Source organism: Scardinius erythrophthalmus (assembly GCF_964197995.2).
Source record: "Scardinius erythrophthalmus genome assembly, chromosome: 1".
NCBI lineage: Eukaryota > Metazoa > Chordata > Actinopteri > Cypriniformes > Leuciscidae > Scardinius > Scardinius erythrophthalmus.
In genome coordinates, this window is record NC_138221.1 from 47,939,195 (window position 1) to 47,959,869 (window position 20,675).

The window sequence follows — 20,675 nt, forward strand, 5'->3', positions numbered from 1 at the left end:
TTATTTTTTGTGAGTGAATACAGCACAATTGCAAACTAAATTTCTAAAAAAAATTCTAAAATTCATTATTTTTGCACCCTCAGATTCCATATTCAAATAACTGTAACTCGGCGAAATATTGTCCTATCCTGACAAACCATACATCAATGGAAAGCTTATTTGTTCAGCTTTCAGGTGATGCATAACTCTTCAATTTAAAAAAAAATTCCCCATGTGACTGGTTTTGTGGTCCAGGGTCACAAATGAAGATATTTTTTTTAATTAAATCTGAGAGCTTTGTGACCCCCCATGGACTACAACAAAATTACCACTTTCAAGGCCTAGAAAGGTAGTAAAGAGTCAAGGCATCATTAAAATAGTCCATTTCATAAAAAAAATCTTAATTTGTTTTCCGAAAATGAACGAAGGTGTTATGAGTTTGGAACGACATGAGGGTGAGTAATTAATGACAGACATTTTATTTTGGGGTGTACTAACCCTTTAATTATCTTTCTTTTTTCTTTTTTTTTAAGAAAACAATTAAATAAAATTGTATAATTTGTATAGGCTATACTAAATAATACTAAAATAATTGTTTATCAGTTTTAATGTGTTTTTTTTAAACAATGTATTCTTTTAAGTTTAAGCTTTTATTTCAAATAGATTAATACAAGTGCACACAATTGGAAAATACGCCTATACCTATTTTTGTGACATTTTTATTTATTTATTTATTAATTTCAGCATCTGCTGTCATCTCTGGGGTCAGGGTATGTGGCAGTTATTTCATTTCCATCGCTCGCTTCTAATGGTTTTGCAAGAATACATACAGAATGGATCTTATTTAAGATTAACTGAATGCATTCATATATTTAGGTTGTAAAAGAAACTGGTATCTATACAGAACATAACTTTCAGCCCGAATGCATAGCTCAGCATTTGCCACTTAACTAGATCGACTTGTGGTGCAGAAAAGCTGTAGGATTCCGTGCATCACTTTCGAGTTGTTTACACTAAACCCCTGAGCCAAAGTCAGGCTCAATGGTGTGAACTTGAGAAGGATCACAAGGATGACTGTGGCACAGGCGCGTGGAGTGACAGATGCAGTCATTTACATGGCACCACGTGGATACGGTCCACTGACTACCACTCGCGCGCTCTCCGTTGCCCGTTCTGCCTCTCTCCGCGCGCAATCGGTTTACCTCCACTGAGAAAACAGGAGGCACTTTTCCTTTGCGTTTTCGCTGCCCGACCACAATGAAATCTTGGCAGCTAATTGCAGTCGTGGGAGATGCCCTTCAGGTAAGACACATGAGCGGTGGGGAGAAAGGAAAATGAGCACGTTGGTTAGAGGAGGAATTTGAACGCGAAATCGTGGGATGTTTTCAGTGTGCCGCCGTTAAACCTTCAGCCGACACGTTTTTCTTCTCGTTCGACTCTCGCTTGAGCCTTATTGCAACATCAAAGGTTAGTGGTGACATCTCAACAGCTTGGCTTGTATTCTTGCATCTTGATGCACGCCTGAGGTTTGTGGCGTTGAGGGACATTTCTCAGGGACTTGAGAGAGAGACCGGTGCTTTCTGCATGGCATGTGTTTTGGGTTCAGGCATGCTCTCAGAGATCTCTTGAGTTAAGGAATGGTCCATATCTCATGCACTCTCTTTAATGGTCGATGCCAGTACACTGATACCATTTCTAAAGGACTTTGTGGTCGTTAAGATGTGGTTTATAGCTTGCAAAGTTACCCTTTTATCTGCTTGATTAAACAGGCTTGAGATCATTGGGATTTAAATGTTACAGCGTTAGTTCTCTGCGTTATTTCCAAGGACTTTGCTGGTTCACCTGCGACTGGAAAGTTCATCTTCTCAAACTGAAATCAATAAATGCATCTGTGCGCTTGACAGTGGGAGTCAGGAAGAAAGCTGTGCATTGCAAATGTAGGCTACTTGATGTTGAAATCTGAAATAGGGTTACAAAGAAGATGACAAACAATAATGCCTTTCAGATTGTCACTTGGAGACAGACTGATAACTGCTTTCTCACTGCCTTATGCTCAGGGAATAGAGTAGTCTTTCGTGGACGTTAGACACAAACTGACTGCTTTGAGCACAAAACTTCTCATATGTAGACCTCATTTCATATAGAGAATAAAAAGCTTGAGAAATGTACCCTGCACCCTCTTATACAATCTAGTAGTATGCAGTGTACGTATGTTAGTGTACTAGCCATGTGTGAACCGTTTGTGGTGTGGTGTGTTTTTAATTTGAAATGTGATTATTATTATTTAATATAATACAGCATTTTTCCAGCTTATCATTACAGTTACTTCAGCTGAGTTATGATGGCAGGTGTGATTTACACAGGTATTTGTGGACACACAGACCCTGGGTTCTGTTTTATGAGAGCGATCGTAACTTCCAGTTTAATCAGGCTCTGGTTTATTTGAAGCATCCTGCGAACAGGTCTTAACCTTTCCCAGGTTAACAGCAGAGACACTTTCACTTGAGTGGTTTACTCTGAGTCTGACTAATTCCACTGTCACTAATGTATGGTCAGAGATTTTGACTCTAAAACAGTGCTTTATCTTGCACCATGTTGAGTTGTACAGTGACAGTGGAATGCAGCTAAGCCACTCTTGATCTGTGTTTATGTCCTGCATTTGTTTAAACGAGCCACATCTGACTACTTACGTAAAGCTTTGTGATATGACAGTTATAATGTCTTAGATCGCCTGAAACCAGGCTTTTTTTGCTCAATACACAACATTATTGTGTGACAGAGGAGGCATTTTGTGTTTAACTAACACTAATAGTGTAATAAGGCAATTAAGAATCTGCTATTTTCATTTGTTAGCCGTATAGGCACAAGAGCACAAGAACCTACAATTTTGATTCGTAATTGTAATGCTTAATGGCCAGCTTCAATAAAGGAGTGCTCCCTGCACCCTGCTTAGTATATGGCAAAAGACCAATTTTCATTCTGGAGTCAATGGTTAAAATCGTGGTTTCCCACAGAGGAATATTATGCACAGAAAACAACAGCTGAGCCCATATAAGGTCCTACACAATGCCGATGTTTTTCATTTTACTACAAATGGAGACTGAATCACTGTGGCTATGACACAGTGCCAACAAATGGAAGAAAATGTGCCAAGATCCATGGCACAACAATATGTCAAAACGCTCTGTATGATTTCTCCATGTCTCAGATGATTTGTGGTGTTATTTTCCACACCAAATGAATTTGGCACTAATAGATGAACTTTTAAACACCTTCCTGGAAAACTCTGTTACACTCTCAATGTTTTGAACAGGAAAAATAGTTTCTGATTGGCAGTATCCGTTTTGTGTGATTTTTATGTTTTTTTGTGTGTTTATTTTCTGCGTTTATATGCGATACAGTACTGTATGTCTGCTGCATAGCATATAGAAACAAGCTTTGTGACATTCTGGTGAATTTGGTTTCTGAATAAAAAGCAGAGCTCAAGTTTCAAAATCCATTTCCTTCAAATATAGTCTACTTTGACTTGTAATGTCAGATAGTTTTCTAGCTGCTACCAGAGGAAGGACATTATAGAGCAGTGCAAATTATAAGGCCTGATTAAATGCTGTCAGTCAACCTGCCCAATCAGAACACTTGGCTCTTTTTGCCCTGACAGTATTGAAATCATGAGAAGGAAATGATTTGTATGATTTTGTCTTTATAAAGCGTGATAAGGCTCTTTTACCTGCCAATGTTTCTTTTTATTTTCATCAGACTGTGATTTAATGGAGTATTAGTCCTTAAGTTATAAAGCTCCTGAAAAAGCAGTACCTTATGTCTCAAATGCGTTGTTTGGTTGTGTTATGAATGCAGATAATGACACTTGTTTTTCTTTTTTTGTAGACTAAGAACTTTGAGTTGTTACTTTGAAATTGTAGTGTTTATTTTATTTTTTTTAATGGTAAATGATACATTTTTTAATAATTAGAAATTCATGCACATTATGCATTAAAATAACATAACTGTAACTGGCCTGCCTGTTCAATTTATTGAGCAAATTCAGTTCCAGTCATTTGATTTTGTTTCACAATGCTAAATTTAAATGGGCCGTGGAGAAATATGGAAGATTATGTGAAACAATAGGATGTTATGTGGAGGAAAGACATGGGTTAATCCTGCAAAGGGGGAAGCTCATACATGAAAAAAAATATTAATTGACCTTTTAATTTTGATACATTAGTCACATTTTTATTCTTTATGCTCACAGTAATTTCCAGAGAGAACATGACAGATAAGTTTTGCATTGACTAATATGACGTTTGTCATTGACTTCCATACAAAGCTGTTTAACCCTCTCTATTATTCCATAAAGGTTTTTAAAGCAGTCTGTTTGAGAATGCAGTCTAGACCGCCTTGGTCAAATTTGGTCTTTTCTCTCAGTGCATGATAGAGATTTAAAAGCACAGACATGTGATGAATCTCATTAATGTGATGTACCAACCAAGAAGCCTAGTGCTAGGCGATAAGCAAGTGATTTATTGTGTAATCCCAGAGGGCGAACTGTAACTGCAGTTTCAAGAAGAAAGTATCCATGTTGGTTGTTTGTTGTCCTGGGTTATTAAGGGTTTCCAGTGCAATCGATACTGCTGCTTGTAGAAGGTCTGTGAATGAAGAAGACTGACAGAATAGCTGCTTAATAGCCTCAGGGAGGGAGATGCTTATTGGCCTGGGGAAGAAACCAGTTTATTGGAATGTAATGGTGTATGTTGGCCCTTGTGGCAATGAATTTCAGGATAATCTGTTTTTAATCCCAACTCTGTTTGCATTGATAAACACGCATTTGCAAATCTTAATTGGCCGTGGATTGTAGCGCTCAAAGCCATTAGCATTTAGCACCTGCATCATCCTCTTAAGAAAGCACCCCCAGCACATAGTATCTCAGTTGTAGATCTCATGCTGGCACAGTTATTTGTGTTGACATTTTTAATGTAATTGAAATTATGTTCACGGTGGGCAGAGTTCAATCTCTATCTCTATATTGTCAAACCATTAAGAGAGGATAAAGGGATGAAGATGTGGTGACACCTTTCAGTGTTAAACGAAATCATAGATGGCCAAACAAAACAGTGATTTAATTAGACCTAAGTGGAATTTGCCCGGTGTTGTGCAAGATTATATCTCCTCTGCAGAATTCAATCCCCTTTGGACCATTTGTAATGCCCGTTCATTTTTTTTTTAGCACATTATGACAATCTCTTCTTCTAGATAATTAAAAAAATCCTTTCTGGTCATCCTTTTGTTGCACTGGTGGTACAAATGGTACAAATAAAACTATGCAATGTTATTTGATTTCGATTTCTGAACTTTGTTCAGTTGTGTTTATTTGTGCTGCTATTGTTAATTTGCTTATTTGTTCTTATTGTATTACTGACTGTATTTAATAATGTTTGAAATTTATATTAGTTAGTTGTCGTATATTAGTTAGTTGTTCTGGTTTTTGTTCATGGTATTCAGCTGCAACAGAATGTTTTGCAGAAAGACACAAAATAAATATGTTTGATATCTTGCTAAATGTTTGACCATTTTGGAATCGATAAGAATTGGAAATGGAATCGCTAAAATTCAAAAGATACCCAGCCCTAATTACACTCTTCTTACTGAAATATTTTTCAGTATAAGTATAGTACTGTGCAAAAGTCTTAGGCATGTTAATACACCCCAAAAAAATGGTTTTAAGTCAGTTATTTATATCTTTTGCTGTAGTGTGTAGGAAATATCAGTTTACATTTCCAAACATTCTTTTTGCCATTAATTGTAATAATCCAGTGAGATTTCTGTATGCACAAGGAGTCTGACAACAGTCGGTATGATCTGATCTCACCATCATCGAGTCCGTCTGTGATTACATGAAGAAACAGAAAAAACTGAGACAAACTAAATCCAGAAGAACTGCGGGAACGTCTCCGAGATGCTTGAAGAAACCTTCCTGCAAAGCTACCTGAAAAACTATGCGCAAGTGTACCTGGACAAAAGCCGTTTTAAACGCAAAGGGTCGTTACACCATATATTGAATTGAATTAGTTAAAGTGTAAGTTGCAGGTAAAATTTTTCATTAAGAAAATGCAATAAACATAAAGATAAAAACCGCCCACCACTGTTTTGTATGTTTTTCAAACCAAAATGCTGAATATAATAATGAAAAGTTGGTACTTTTTAGTGGTTTTAAGCACTCCCGCTCCCTTCCACTAGGCTGGGCGTGACGTCATAAAAGGAACTCAAAGCCTAGAGTTACTGTAGTCTAATGGCAAGTAGGCTAGCAGTTATATTGAAATAACTTAATTGTAAACATAATCATGTGTGCTGGCTTCAAGAGGACCGTGATCCTGCCTGGAATAAGAGTAAGCTATTCGCAAAACAAACGGGTTCAGGCAGCATGCACGCAAAGTTAAACCGAACTTTTATTTTGACGGGTTGCCGCGAAGACCGTTGAGTTTCTGTGTGTGTATGATATGACGATAGTTTTTCTCAAATGAAACGGTAAAATGACCCAGAGTGGCTCTGGAGATGAATTTCATCATGTCATCATATCGTGACCGGCAGCAGCTAGACTGAAAACAGTGTGTGTATGTGTGGTAAATGACACCGCGCGTCTGCGCCATTCATTCACACAGAGACAAAGAACATGCAAACAATGTTAATATTTAAATAGTATTTCTGCAGTTTAATATACACAGACACTCGTGGTATATATCGGCTACAGTGCTCATAGTAATAAGTCTGGAGCCCCGTGCTTAGATAAACATGGAAGCGACTTAACGCAGCTGCCTATTACTGGGTACCGAATATACCCGGTGCTACAGAAATGCTGGTACCGTCACATTTTCAGTATAGTACCGGTATTTTGACAACACTAGTTTCCCACCTCCCCAGTCTCCCTGTCGTTCTCCATAATCGAGCCACAAACAGTAGGAGTCTAGCAGAGTATGGTTGCAACTTCCTTCTATGACGTCATCACCCAGTTGCTGTAAAAACGCGCTACCTTGAAGAAACCCCAATAAATGTTATTTTAACGCATTTTAAGACAGAAATTTTTACATATATACATATTGAGCACTTAATTTACACATTAATTGGTTGTGGTGGTTAACCTGCAACTTACACTTTAATAGAAGTTAAATCATAAATGAATTCAATTTGTGATTTTATTTTTGAAAGCATTCTCACTTTACATCATTTTAACACAAGTGCCAGTACTTTTCACAGTACTGTAGCTTTGCAGGAAGGTTTCTTCAAGCATCTCGGAGACGTTCCCGCAGTTCTTCTGGATTTAGTTTGTCTCAGTTTATTCTGTTTCTTCATGTAATCACAGACGGACTCGATGATGGTGAGATCAGATCATCCTGGCTGTTGTCAGATTCCTTGTGCATACACAAATCTCACTGGATTATTACAATTAATAATATTGGGGGGGGGGGGGTGGGGTGGGGTTCACAAATAGTGTTCCAACCATTCACCCACAGGGGGAGGGTGTTGTGAGGTTTTGTGCTCGTGCACGGCTGCACACGAAGTCAGAGCTGAAGAAAAAGCTGGCTCAAAACCTCACAACACCCTCCCCCTGTCAGTGATTGGTTGGAACACTATTTGTTTTGGTTTTGAGTGTTTGGCTAAACCATTTGTTTTTGTGTGCAGATCTCAGAGCCTAGGCTGCCTACAGAGATGCGTTTTTTGACGGCATGCTTATGGGGCGGGCAGCTAGCGGATCGTTAGGAAAGATTAGATGAATGTGATAAAAATATTTTTGGGCCTGAAATCACTGATACCACCTTTAAGACTTTTGCACAGTACTGTATATCTTACCTACACTCTTCTAACTGAAATATTTTGACATTTAACATTTTGAGATTACATTTCAATTTTAATTTTAAACATTAAACATTGTTGTAATTACATGTACAGTAGTGTAAGTGCAAATGTGTAGTGTATAAGTTAGGCTTTCAGGTTAATTTCGGTATCTGTTTGCTATACTGGTGAGCTATCTAAAACAGACATTAATGGTCTTTTCAACATATTTCAAATGACATATCGCCATGCGATTTTGTAGGAATAGTAAACATTCACTAAAGAGAGAGTACTCACTAAAAGTTATTTGAGCAAGTAATATTTAACAACTACATGTACTTACTATAGAGTTACGGTTAGGGTTTGGTTTAGAGTTAGTTACTTGTAATTATGCAATAATTTACTGTTATTACTAGTACATGTATAAGTAACGTGTAAATATGTCACCTTAAAATAAAGTGTTATGCTTTGGTTATATGATATATGACATTTTGAAAGATATTAATAGTCAAATTGACAAAGACATATTTTTTAAAAATATTACCACAAAATGTATACTATATTATTGCACAGCTCTGTAATTTTTTTTTTGATATTTAAGAATATCCATCTAAACTTGCTTACATAAATGGATATAGACTATAGCAATTTTCTGCTTGATTTGTTTATATTGTTGCAAAATGTAAACAATACAGCTCTAATCTGCTAAATGTGACTATAAGGTGTGAAGATATTAAGATATTTAATAAAATCACAATGTTAATTAAACATTAACATCATAATTTTCTTGTAAAGCTACTCTGAAATAATATATGTTGTGAAAAGCACAATACAAATAAAACTTACTTGACTTGACATAGATTTTTTCATAGACATAAACACCAAAAAGAGCTCCCATTTAAAGTTATATCAGTTAGATCCTGCGGGGTGACCGAATCTTGCCTGACACTGGAATGAGTCATCGATAAATGCTTTCATCACTAGCAAAATTTGAATGTTTGACGTGGTATGGTGCACAGATTAGAAATGTGGCTTTTGCAGGTCAGTAGCTCAGGAGCAGTTAAGTGAAGAAAAATACGCCACCGCATTGACCTTCAGTCTCCATGTTCATGACATTCGCTGACGGGCATTAGCGGCGCGCTTAATGTCTCCTTTAATTTGTGTTTGTTTGTAAATGATTTAATTGGCTCCTTGTATACGTTTAGGCTTTTGTATTTGAGGAAGGGTTACTGGTCACGTCAGTCTTCATGGACATCAAGATCTCATAGCTGAACGTTGGGCGTTTTGTCCTTAGGTTCTCTGAGGTTGGGGCCTGCTGGTGATGATAACAGTGATAATTCAAAGTGATTTCACACAGCATGGTTTTGTCAGACCAGTCACCAACACCCCGTGGCACGGCTACACGCTCATGTGTCTTAAATCCGCCAGAGGCTTTACCGTGGTGTGTTACACCAAGCCTTACTCATAGGTCAGATGAGTCATTGCTTTACTTTTTCGTTTACACGGCAACGCAATCTGAAGGCTTTTTTGAGAAGCGTGATAACAGATTGAGGCTACTCTACCTCTTATTTTAGACATCAGGGAGATCGCACGAGGTAGGGGCTCTCAATCTTTTTGTATTCAGTGGAAGTACAGTACAATACGTCAGGCTAACTCTGGGCATAGTGCTGAGACATGTTTTTTTTTTTCTTTTTTTTTACAGTTTTTTACATAATTAGTTCAGACAGTTATTCAACATAGAGGACTGCTCAAATTGTGAAATCACCCTGAGCTGTAGCGAACCTTCTCTGAACTCTAGAATCAGCACTCCCTTGGTTCTCATCTACCTGAAAATGTGTTTTTTTTCACCTCCTTTTTATTATTTCCTTATTTTTACTCCCTCTCCTTTTTAAATGCTGACTTTTCACATGCGCCTTGCCAATTATTTCATGCTGTCTATGCGGCCTTGCATTCTCTCCTTATCGCAAATGGAAGAAAAGTCTTCAGCTGGTTATCAAAATGCTAATGCGCTTGAAAGGAAACATTAGTCTTCCCCAGTAAAATGTTATTAAATGTGGTCTATTTAATCTTGTAAAAGTACCACTATCTCTTCAGGATTTCCAGATGTTTGCGCTTTGCCCGTACCTTCCGTCTTCATTCTGATGCAGGGGGTGGTGACTCGAGGTGCCTGAGAGAAAATTGGCTGTTGTCCTCAATCTTTTTAAGTGAAAGCTGTAAAACAAAAGAATCTTTATGTTAAGCAGTTATTTTGAATAGGAAGAAAACCAGTTCAGGGGTTAGCCCGAAGAAAAGGAGGTGGTTGTAGGGATGCACCGATACTACCATTTTTGCCAGATCGGGTCAGATCGGTCAGACAAGGCCGATCCAAATCCGATATTGTGCGTATACTATTCTGTGTTATTGTTAAGCAAGCCCCACAAAAGGCACACAAACATTATAAAGCACCATACGTTTTCGTGCACAATATTATAAGTGTTCTGAAGCCATATTATAATGTGAGATAGAAATTAATATTTAAGTTGTTAAATTCAAGCTCACGTAAACGTTTCCCTCAGCTGCGGCTGTCAATCATTCTTCATTCAGCATTCAAACAGCATTCAACTCTCTCCAAGATGATTCAGTGTTACTATTATTATACTTGATCTGTAGATAAAGGTATATGGTTTCGTATAAAACAACTTTATCTTGTTGGACTTTATTGCTGTAACTTTATCATGTTACTTTCCACCGGGTGTCTGTTAGATCACAACACTGGAGTAAAGTCAGAGAGCACTATTTGTTCTTCACGCGCACAGTAACTGAAATTTAAAACTGTTAAAAGAAAATGCTGAATAAACTATTTCATAGATAATACTGTATAATACTCTACGGATCAATATGTATTTTCTTTGTGCTTTAAACTTTTCAATGCGGACTCGACGCGCGGCGCGCTGTGACTCATGTTGCTTCAAGCGCATCATTCTGCGCTCGGGATGCGCATAGGCCGCACTGTATAGACCTTTCTCACAACTTCCGTATTTGTGACTGGAAATACGCACTCGTCGTGGTAATCTACTTCCTCTGCAGTCAAGGCAACATAAACAAATGGCGCAAGCAACTAGCAAGAGCTATTGACATGCTAATGATGTGTCATTTTAGTTAACAGTTCAGTAACAGTTAGCCTCGCTCTCTACTTACCTTGATGTTTATGGACAAATTCCTCGTTTGAACAAAATGTTTTACCCTTTATTTCGTTTTTTTTCTTTTTGGTGACGGAGTTTTCCTCCACGAGTCGTCACATCAGCAAATGTAATATTTGGCAAATCCGTTAATTAAGTTGTGTAGACTCTTTGATCCATTTTAAACTTGCCCAGGTTTATGTTTTTCTGGTGTGTTGACGCTTGACAGGAACTCCGCTTCCACAACGATTACGTATTTCTGGTTATTGTGAGAAAGGTCTATTGCAGTGTTGCCAGATTGGGACAGTGATTTCCAGCCCAAAAGCTCACCAAAACCCGCCCACTACAAGAAAAAACCGCCCAAAATTTTACTGCCAAAATAATATGATATAATTTCATTACCATGTCATTCAAGGTTGATAAGCACAATTTGTATCTCCTTGAAACAAAATAACAATGATAAAATAATTTGTACATTTTTTTTTCAGGAAAACAGATCAAAACAGGGCAATAATTAAGGAGAATTAGCCCATATGACTTAAATGTCCAGATGGACACTGTCAAAACGGCAATCAAGAAATGAACCGATGACTTTAACCCTCGGAAGTACACATTGCAGAACATAACGCAGAATTTAGCAGTCAAAACGGATTCATCGTTGATTCAAACCTCCCTGTCAGGGTCGAGTATAGTGCAGTCTGGACGGTGTAAAAGTTGCCGATGTCTGGTAAGGTTAGGCTAGTGTGCCGATGACCCATATTTCACGTCCCATATTTGATTTAATTTCAACTGTGCTCTCCTCTCAGAGTTATAGTCACCATCGACATCTCCCACCACGTGTACGTTTTTAGAGTTGCTCACTATCTCACTCTTTACTGTGTAGATACAACTTACTGTTTAGTAGGCTATATCACTTTGGCATTAGCGATTTACTTGAGTATACAGCTACAACTTATCGCGCTCAATCGCATCTGCCTGCGGATCGCTGATTGGCTAAAAGTGCGTGCTCGTCGGTGATGTCAACACCAACGCCAGCTGACTCTGCATGGGCGTGTGTGTACAGTAATGTCATGATGACTGATTTTATGGACTACATGCACACTTTAGTTTTTTAACCAATTAGACTTTAAAATGTTGATGTTTGAAAACTGCCGAACTGCCCCCAAACCAGCCAAAATTTTGTCCACCCGCCCAAACCCTTTTTTACCCGCACAATCTAATTCAAAACAATTTTATAGTAGGCTATATATAAAATAATTAATATTTTTGATTTTTGTTATCTTGTTTTTCATGAATGTATTTTACAACAATACAAAGAGCAATGTGTAACGTTTTACCAGATTTAGTGTTACACTTATTGTCTCTTATTTGTTCCCCACTAAACGTGTTTTTCACAAAATGTTCAGATTTTATACAATTATTGTGCACTCGTGATTTTTCTAGACTAAATTTTACTGCTGAATTATCCACTAATCTAGTTTATAATAGCATTTATGTCAGATTATGATCATATAATTTTTGTTGTTGTTTTTCTTTATAATGAAGTTGTCTGTATTAAGTAGATTGTGTTTAACACACAAAATAGTGATTTTCAGTTCAACACAGTTATAGAAATTGTACTTGATAAAAAAAAACTGCGCTCGTATCGGTTGATACTCATAATTTTTGGTATCGGATCGGATCGATTCTGAAAAAATGGTATCGGTGCATCCCTAGGTGGTTATGTGTAGGGTGACTAGCGCAGGCAATAAGCAAAGTTTATTTAGTAATATACGGTCCGTGTAAAGCTGCATTTTCCTGAGTGCAAAACATGCACTCCATCTGTCTGTCCATCAGTATTGCTATGACAGCCTGAATAATAGTTTGCCTGTGAAGGCAAATCACACTTTTCCCTCCGTTTGCACAGGTATAAATGGTCATAAACAATTGACGTGCCTTTGTTTGCTGTCAAAACAGAGATGAAAATGTTCCTTCCCATTAAAAGTGCATCGAACAATTGCTTTCGCATATTCTCTTAATGACATTAGTTTCTCATCAGCATGCACTGTACAATAAGTCATTTGCAATCACATTTCCCCTCGGAGTTGGGATTTGGCGCTGCACCAAATGAGGGATTGGGCCATGCTGGTAAACGGTGTTAAGATTCTGTCCTGACCTTTGATTAAACCTCTCCTGCGGGCTCTGTCTATGTTGCTGTCAGACAGACGTTTGCAGGATTCACAGGATTATGGGGTATTATGCAGATGCCGTTCCTTAAGACAACATACATTTTCTGTTTAAAAAGCACCAGCGAGACTGGAATTGTTTGCCATTTTTGCCTATGTGATTGACATTGGGGTGGGAGACGTGTCTTGAAGGGTTCAAGCCGTTGTCGCTTGTTGTGATTGGCTCATCCAATTGGCTCATGGATGGCTACAGTAGAATGTATGTCTGTGAGCACTTTGAGGACCAGATGTTGGCGTTACCTGTCATGTTGAAGCTTTTCAGCTGGTACTTAGAGATCACAAATGATATCAGGTGGGTATTAACTCTAATGTGCTCAGCCATTTCTCCATGAAGCCTTACATTTCAGGTCCCACTAGACATCATCCCATCTGTTGAAATTGTGCTGTGTGGATTATTATCCAGCAGTTTGACATGAATCAGGTTTTCCTCTAGTGCTCCTGGTCACATGTTCTGAGTTATTTTTATCATGCTTTATTTTTTTTAGCAATATTTTCTCTCTTCACCTCAACTTTATTTTGCGCCTGATACTCAATGTGTTCCTCCAAACCCAGTGTGGATGGCTGGTAAAACCCTTTGAGATGAGATTCCTTTTCATCACAGGTTTTGTGATGTATTCTAAATCTGCTTCTTTGGCTTCATCCTCATCCACGTTGAGCCGCGGAGGTCGCTCCTGAATCTCTTTGGGTTTGGCGTGCATGGTGAGGTTTTGATGTTTATTTTGCCATGGGCGACGAAGGCCTGTGCCAGAACAGAATTGGCAGTGTATCAGCCAGAATGAATGTTATGCAACCTGTGACAACTCAGAGGACTGTGTTGGTGTGAAATATCAATATGCACAATACAACAGCACATAAAACGCCACATGGCAGTGTAAACAGAAACAAACTGTGTCAGGGAGATAGTGAAGATAATCCTGACATCTATGGATGAAAATGGGATTCGCAAAGGTGACTGATCAAGAGAACGCAAAGCTAGACCTCTCCGTTTACATCCAACTTGTGGTACAGTCTGTTCTTTTGGCACCCACGTGGCTGTATATCAGGTTTTATGGTATATTTGTGGCGCTTGTCATCGTTTTACACTCTATGGTCTTTTCTCTGTGAGGGGAAAAATGCTTTTTTTCAATTTTAATGCTCCATAGATTTCATTTGTTTATTTTATTATGTTAATGAATATCATAATCCTCATGGCGACTGTTCCTGCCTTTTCAGAGAGAATTTCTGATGAACCTTTTTATCTCTAATACACAGCACGTGAGGCTTCATAACAGCCCGTCGAGACACCAGCACTCATTTTCTCTCAGGTGAGCCTTTAATTGCATCTTCTTTACTCAGTGACATCTTTCCCATCATGGTGGGCTGCTCTCCTATGCAGCTAGGCTCACACTTACTCAATAAGTGGAACGGTGGCAGCTGTCATTGCATGCCTTATTATTACTGAAAAGGACTTTCTAGTCTTTAAAGATCCACTGACTATCAGCCTTGCTTCGATTTTGCAAACATTGCAGATGCTAGACATCCTCTTACAGCCATTTTGGCAGACCATTGGCCCCAGTTTAGGGAATCCTCTTCCAGTTGAGGAAAACTGCTCTTAATCGCCCTCCATAAACTGCCTGGCTGCTGCAAAACAAAAATCAATTTTTTGCTCCAGGATGATTTTGGGGTGTAATGGCGAGCATCTGAAAGCTAACTTTTGGCCATCTGTATGAAAGGTCACCGTCAACGGACTTCTGTCACTTTAATGCGTCGCTGGGGACGCCCAGGCTATATGTACTCTAATCTGGGAACACCCCGCTGGGAGGAGCTCTGCTACTGTATCGCTTCCTCTTGTCGCAGCTCAATGCGCATTCACAGAGTTCCTAAATTGAGATTAATAATGTCATCTACAGCTCGAGTTTACAGACAGCGGTTTCCACCCCTCCTCTCTCCACCTTCAAAGTCCAGCAGACCCATTTGAAAATAATATAGAATGGCCACAGGGAATATTAATATTCTTTACAGACCACATGCATACACAAGCATCATCAATTTTCCAGACTTGTTTGTATACATTGACTCTTTGACATTCAAACCCAAGGTATCCTCCCCCACCAGCTCGGAATGAGCGGACAGCATGTGTGCGAGAGAGTGCGTGGGCAAAGTGTCATGGCTGCGCAGTGCCAAGAACAGCTCCCCACATTGTTAACAGTGTTCACTGTCTGCAGACGTCTGCCTGGTTGTGGAATGCATGAAGCTTAGGACACAATTGTGAAGGACAAGCTCAACTTTCATGAAGCACAAAGGCAGTTTTCCTTTCACATTTTCCCCCCATTCTTTGTAAAGCCTGGGTTGTGCAGTAAAATAACTTTTCTATTTTAATGTTTTAAAATGTAATTTATTCATGTGATGTCTGTCTATCCATCTATCCATCTATCCATCTATCCATCTATCTATCTATCTATCTATCTATCTATCTATCTATCTATCTATCTATCTATCTATCTATCTATCTATCTATCTATCTATCTATCTATCTATCTATCTATCTATCTATCTATCTATCTATCTATCTATCTATCTATCTATCTATCTATCTATCTATCGTCTGTCTGAATTTTTTTAATACAATTTCTATAGGTGCATTCACATATATGTAGTAATTTAAAACTTAAAACTTTCAAACTCAAATAGCCGTTCTGCATACTGTTCTACATTATTGTGGCTCTGAGCCAGTTGAAAATCAATATAAAACAATAAAACATTCTTTCTTTGATTTTTGACATATATTTTTGTAGTGATCAAGGCAGATGCAGGGCTGCAACTCACTGAGTGTGTTTTTTAAAGACTCTTTTTTCAGTCTACTCGTTTAAAATATCAACACAATTCTCACAGGCTTTCATAGTCACGTTTATTACCGTGGCATTTAACTGTGGAAGTCAAATCACCTTCATAGACTGAAAAATCCTTGAAATTCTTGGAACATGAGAAATCTTGAGATCTTGAGATTTGTGGAGAATAAAAGCTTCCCTCAACACCGCATCAGTGACTTGGCTTATTTCATCCACGCCTCATTCTCTTCCACTATTTCATTTGTTGCACTTCCAAGGACTTTTGAAATAACAGTGCCAATTTGTGCAGCACGTTTTTTTCCGGATAATTATAATCCAAATTAGCCTCTACATGATGTGTCAGTGTTTTCCTGAAATGCGGTGGCTGTGCTTAAATCTATTTTGCAGCGGTTAAATGAAAAAAATTCCAGTCATTAATGAATAGTTTAAGCTTCTTTGTTCTGGTGACTTATTTCATTGTATAGTTAAATCATTCAGCTCACATATGGCAGAGTAGGCCAAAAGTGATTATGCCACAGATGCTTGTATGTAGCTGGTATGTTTTCAGTCTAGCTTGCATGTATTCAATTAAATCCCAGCTCTGTACGTGACGACAGCGAAGTTTTAAAAGGAAACCATTTGCTTCCGACTGGCTCGCTGATGGCGATAGCAGCAGTGGTGTATCAGTTGACTAATTGGAGAGGCTCTCCTCGCAGTGTTCTCTGCAGAGCCTGTTGTTTTGCTCATTTGGTGTGACAAATAGCAAGCCTGTGGAGGATGCAAGGCCTGGGTGCTGTTCTGACCTATGACATCTCATTTGTTTCTGATAAATGGCCATTTTCTGGAGGTGCATGGTTCACTTGAGAGGCAATTGCCAGGTATGAGTCGCCTTCTTCTGTGACATCAAAAAAAGCCATGGCCTTCCAAGATTTTGCCAGAAATGTTTGCTTTGCTGGTTGCTTTTGCAACACTGTCATGTAGCTGCTGTTGTAATAATTAGATCTGATCGTTATGGCAGCTGTATTCATATTCATTATTGGCATTTACTTTAAAAAAGCTTGTAAAATGTGTATTTACATTGACTTCTGCACATTCGTGCACCATCATTAGTTTTGGGTAGTTTCAGGCAGTGTTTTGCAACCTTTTTTGTCTTCTGTTCATTGGCATCAAGCCAGTAAAGTGAGTTTTTGTTCAAAACGTTTTTATTGATATTGTGTCCCTTGAAAGAGTCTCTTTCTTTACAAAAGAACTGAAGAAAATTATGACATTAGTCACTATTATCTATTTTTATCCACTGGCAGCACTGATATTTTTAGTTTCAATTTGTGTTTTGTAGGTTTAACAAAGTAAAATCTGAAAATTCTGTCATAATTTCCTCACCCTCATGTTGTTTCAAACCTCTGTGACTTTAATGTACTGGTCACTCTTTTTCTTGAAGTTAAAGTAATTGTGGACTGGAATATTCGAAATCTTCATAAAATTATCATAAATTCTGTCCATATATTCAATACATTCAAGTCTTCTGAAGCCATATGACACTTTATGTGGGGAAAATACTGAAATTGAAGTAAAAATTAAGTCTTAACATCCACTTTGGCATGTTCATGTCTAATATATTAACAAAGCGTCCTATAGTAAACCTGTTATAAGTGTTTATATTTTAAACCTGATTGGGTGGTTTTTGTGGGAAACTGTGTACATGCGTGTCTCGTCATATCTGTAAATAGAGAAAATTTGCTTCGGCTACTTTGAAGTGTGTATGGTGTGGGAGCGGCATAGGTTAGTTGTCACTACGAGCAAGATAGGATTACATGGAGCAGCTAAATCTTGAAACTCTGGAGAATCACCCGTTTTAAAAAAAAGTGCATATTTCAGATTTTTGGAGATGGCGAGGTATTTGAAAAGCGATGTGGAGATGGCGTTTTTATTACTCAACAGGTGAGTAAGGCGTTTTATTGAACAGATAAATTGTCTTCAGCTATCGTCCTCTTGAGATAATTTCCATCTAAATGTTATTTCTCTTGAGCCTAGTAGTGAATGTTTTATGAGCAGTAGGATAACCATATTCATCCGCAGTGTCACGGAGAGCCAAAGCACAAACAAAACAATGTTCTTCCCCAAAAAAACGCATGCAGTTTTGTTTTTAACTGCTAGAGGGCCAAACGTTACATAGTGAACCTTTTGAAAATGTGCAATTCTTAAGAAATTCTCAAATATTTTCTTAACCCTCTGATGGTTTACGGGGTCTTTTGGGACCCCAAATGACTTTTACTCAAATTAAAAAAAATGTTCCCTTTGTCCAAATGGTATGAAACCTTCTACGGCTCTCAACACTTTCTAGATCTACAAAAAAAAAAATAAAGTGGAATGATATCTGTTTTTATGTTAGCGTGACAAAAATTGTGACACTCGTGGTCTTCGGGGTCTCTGGAGACCCCGCAATCAAAATAGACAAAATTCATCATCAAAATCAGAAACAACGCAGAACACATCGACAGAAATGGCACAAATAAAGTGGCACACTTCCACCAATGCAAAAAACATCCACAATGCAAAATTATATTGCTCACAACACGCGTGTACACACACACACACACACACACACACACACATATAGAGGAATACATTTTTGAGACTATAAAAACTGTTCTCTTATCATTTGTAAAATAAAATCATCCAAAATGCAATACCACCACAAAAATAAATTGGTGACACTGACACATTGAAAATGTGCACACACACACACACACACACACACACACACACACACACACACACACACACACACACACACACACACACACACACACACACACACACACACACACACACACACACACACACACACACACACACACACAGGCGTACATATCTTTGTGGGGACTCTCCATAGACGTAATGGTTTTTATACAGTACAAACTGTATATTCTGTCCCCTTACACTAACCCTACCCCTAAACCTACCCATCACAGGAAACTTTCTGCATTTTTACATTTTCAAAAAAATATCATTTAGTATGTTTATTAACCCATTTCCCTCATGGACCGCTGGCTGGTCCCCACAATGGAGGTGATCTCAGGTTTTACTATCATTGTGGGGACATTTGGTTCCACACACACACACACACACACACACACACACACACACACACACACACACACACACACACACACACACACACACACACACACACACACACATTTGTAAGGCTATAATTTGTCAAATAAAATCATCCAAAATGCAGAACCAACACAAATATAAAGTGGTGACACTGACAATGTGTACTCACACACACACACACACACACACACACACACACACACACACACACACACGCGCACACACGCGCACACACACACACACACACACACACACGCACACACACACACACACACACACACACACACACACACACACACACACACACACACACACACACACACACACACATACACATACACACATAATGTGTGTGTCGGAATTTCCTGAGCTGTACGCAAATCGCGTTGTATCTGAAGGGCAACGCTGAACCCAGCGGCAAGCGCCGCGCATACCGCGTCCTGTGTGAAAGGCCCATAAGCCAGAACGCGCGCACACGTCACACACCAGGAAGCGCGCCCTCAGATCACTTGGACGTGGCTGTGTTATAAGAGGTAAAAACAATATAAATACTGTTCGTTTTCTCACACAAACTGCTCGTTTCGTGTCTTAGGCCATCAATGTGTACTTACGATGGGGAATTGTTTAATTTGGACTTCTCTGTGCATGCTCTTTGAGGGGGTGACCATAGGACCTGCATTATATGACTGACAGACAAGAACGGTTTGACCTAAAAATATCAAAATTGAAACTACTGCGGAAACAAAGACACCTACATCTTGGATGCCCTTGAGGTAAGCTAAAACATACCAAAATTTAATTTCAGTTAGATAATTTAAGTTAGAAAATAAGAAAATGGCAGTTAAGAAGAATTTTACTCTTAAGAATGTTTTTTTGAATCCGGCACCTGGTTCTCAAACTTACTCAAAATTGTTAACGGCTTATTTGAGGGCAAGATCAGTTTATAACTTAAATTTCTTACATTTAAAAAAAAACTATCAGATGGCTTCAGAAGACTAGAAATATAAAGCATGACTTGTATGGACCACTTTAATAATAATTCATTATGCTTTTGTGTCATTGAAAGCTGGGTCCTCATTCATTGCAATTGCATGCAAAAGAGCAACCAGCACATTGAACATTTCTTCTCATAGAAACAACATGAGAGTAAGTGAATCATTTTGGATGATTTATTTCTTGAAGTACCTCCTAGGAGACATGAAGCCATGTTAGGCATAGTAAACATTTGTCTTGTATGTGACTATTGTGTCCTCCGACTTACGAATGTCTCATGGCACAGAGCAGGCAAATGACTCCAGGGTCATGAATGTAGACGACACCGGTAATAATCCCTACACTTGCTCTCTTAAACTTGGCAGCGGCAGTAGTTTCTGTTTATGTAAATGTTTTTCTCATATAAAGGAGGCCATCCGTTGTCTGCCGCGTGGGGCTGAGCATGTATGTGTGTGGAGATAAGGATGCTTCGGGTGGACTCGTCTGAGCCAGAGAGAGCGCGAGAGAAACTGCTTGTTGGAAGATAAACAGGGCTAATTAGAATATGCATTTATTCAGTAATTCTGTCCATA

The 20,675-nt window shown here is 38.5% G+C and overlaps 1 protein-coding gene across 9 annotated transcripts in view; it reads left to right on the forward strand.

Moving 5' to 3' along the window:
* The window catches only part of rbfox1 (RNA binding fox-1 homolog 1), a 291,777-nt gene that overhangs the window by 31,330 nt on the left and 239,772 nt on the right, over window positions 1-20,675 (forward strand). For 3 of the 9 annotated variants that reach the window (XR_014030472.1, XR_014030473.1, XM_081370507.1), the window contains exon 1: window positions 1,023-1,281. The exons of 5 other annotated variants lie outside the window; for them this stretch is intronic. Coding sequence is in view for 2 of the 4 variants with exons in the window: in XM_081370507.1 (XP_081226633.1) it covers window positions 1,237-1,281 (45 nt within the window). In the remaining 2 variants the exon portion in view is untranslated. Of the gene's footprint in view, window positions 1-1,022; window positions 1,282-20,675 lie in introns of those variants that run through there. One more of the 9 variants, XM_081370505.1, reaches the window with a different exon arrangement.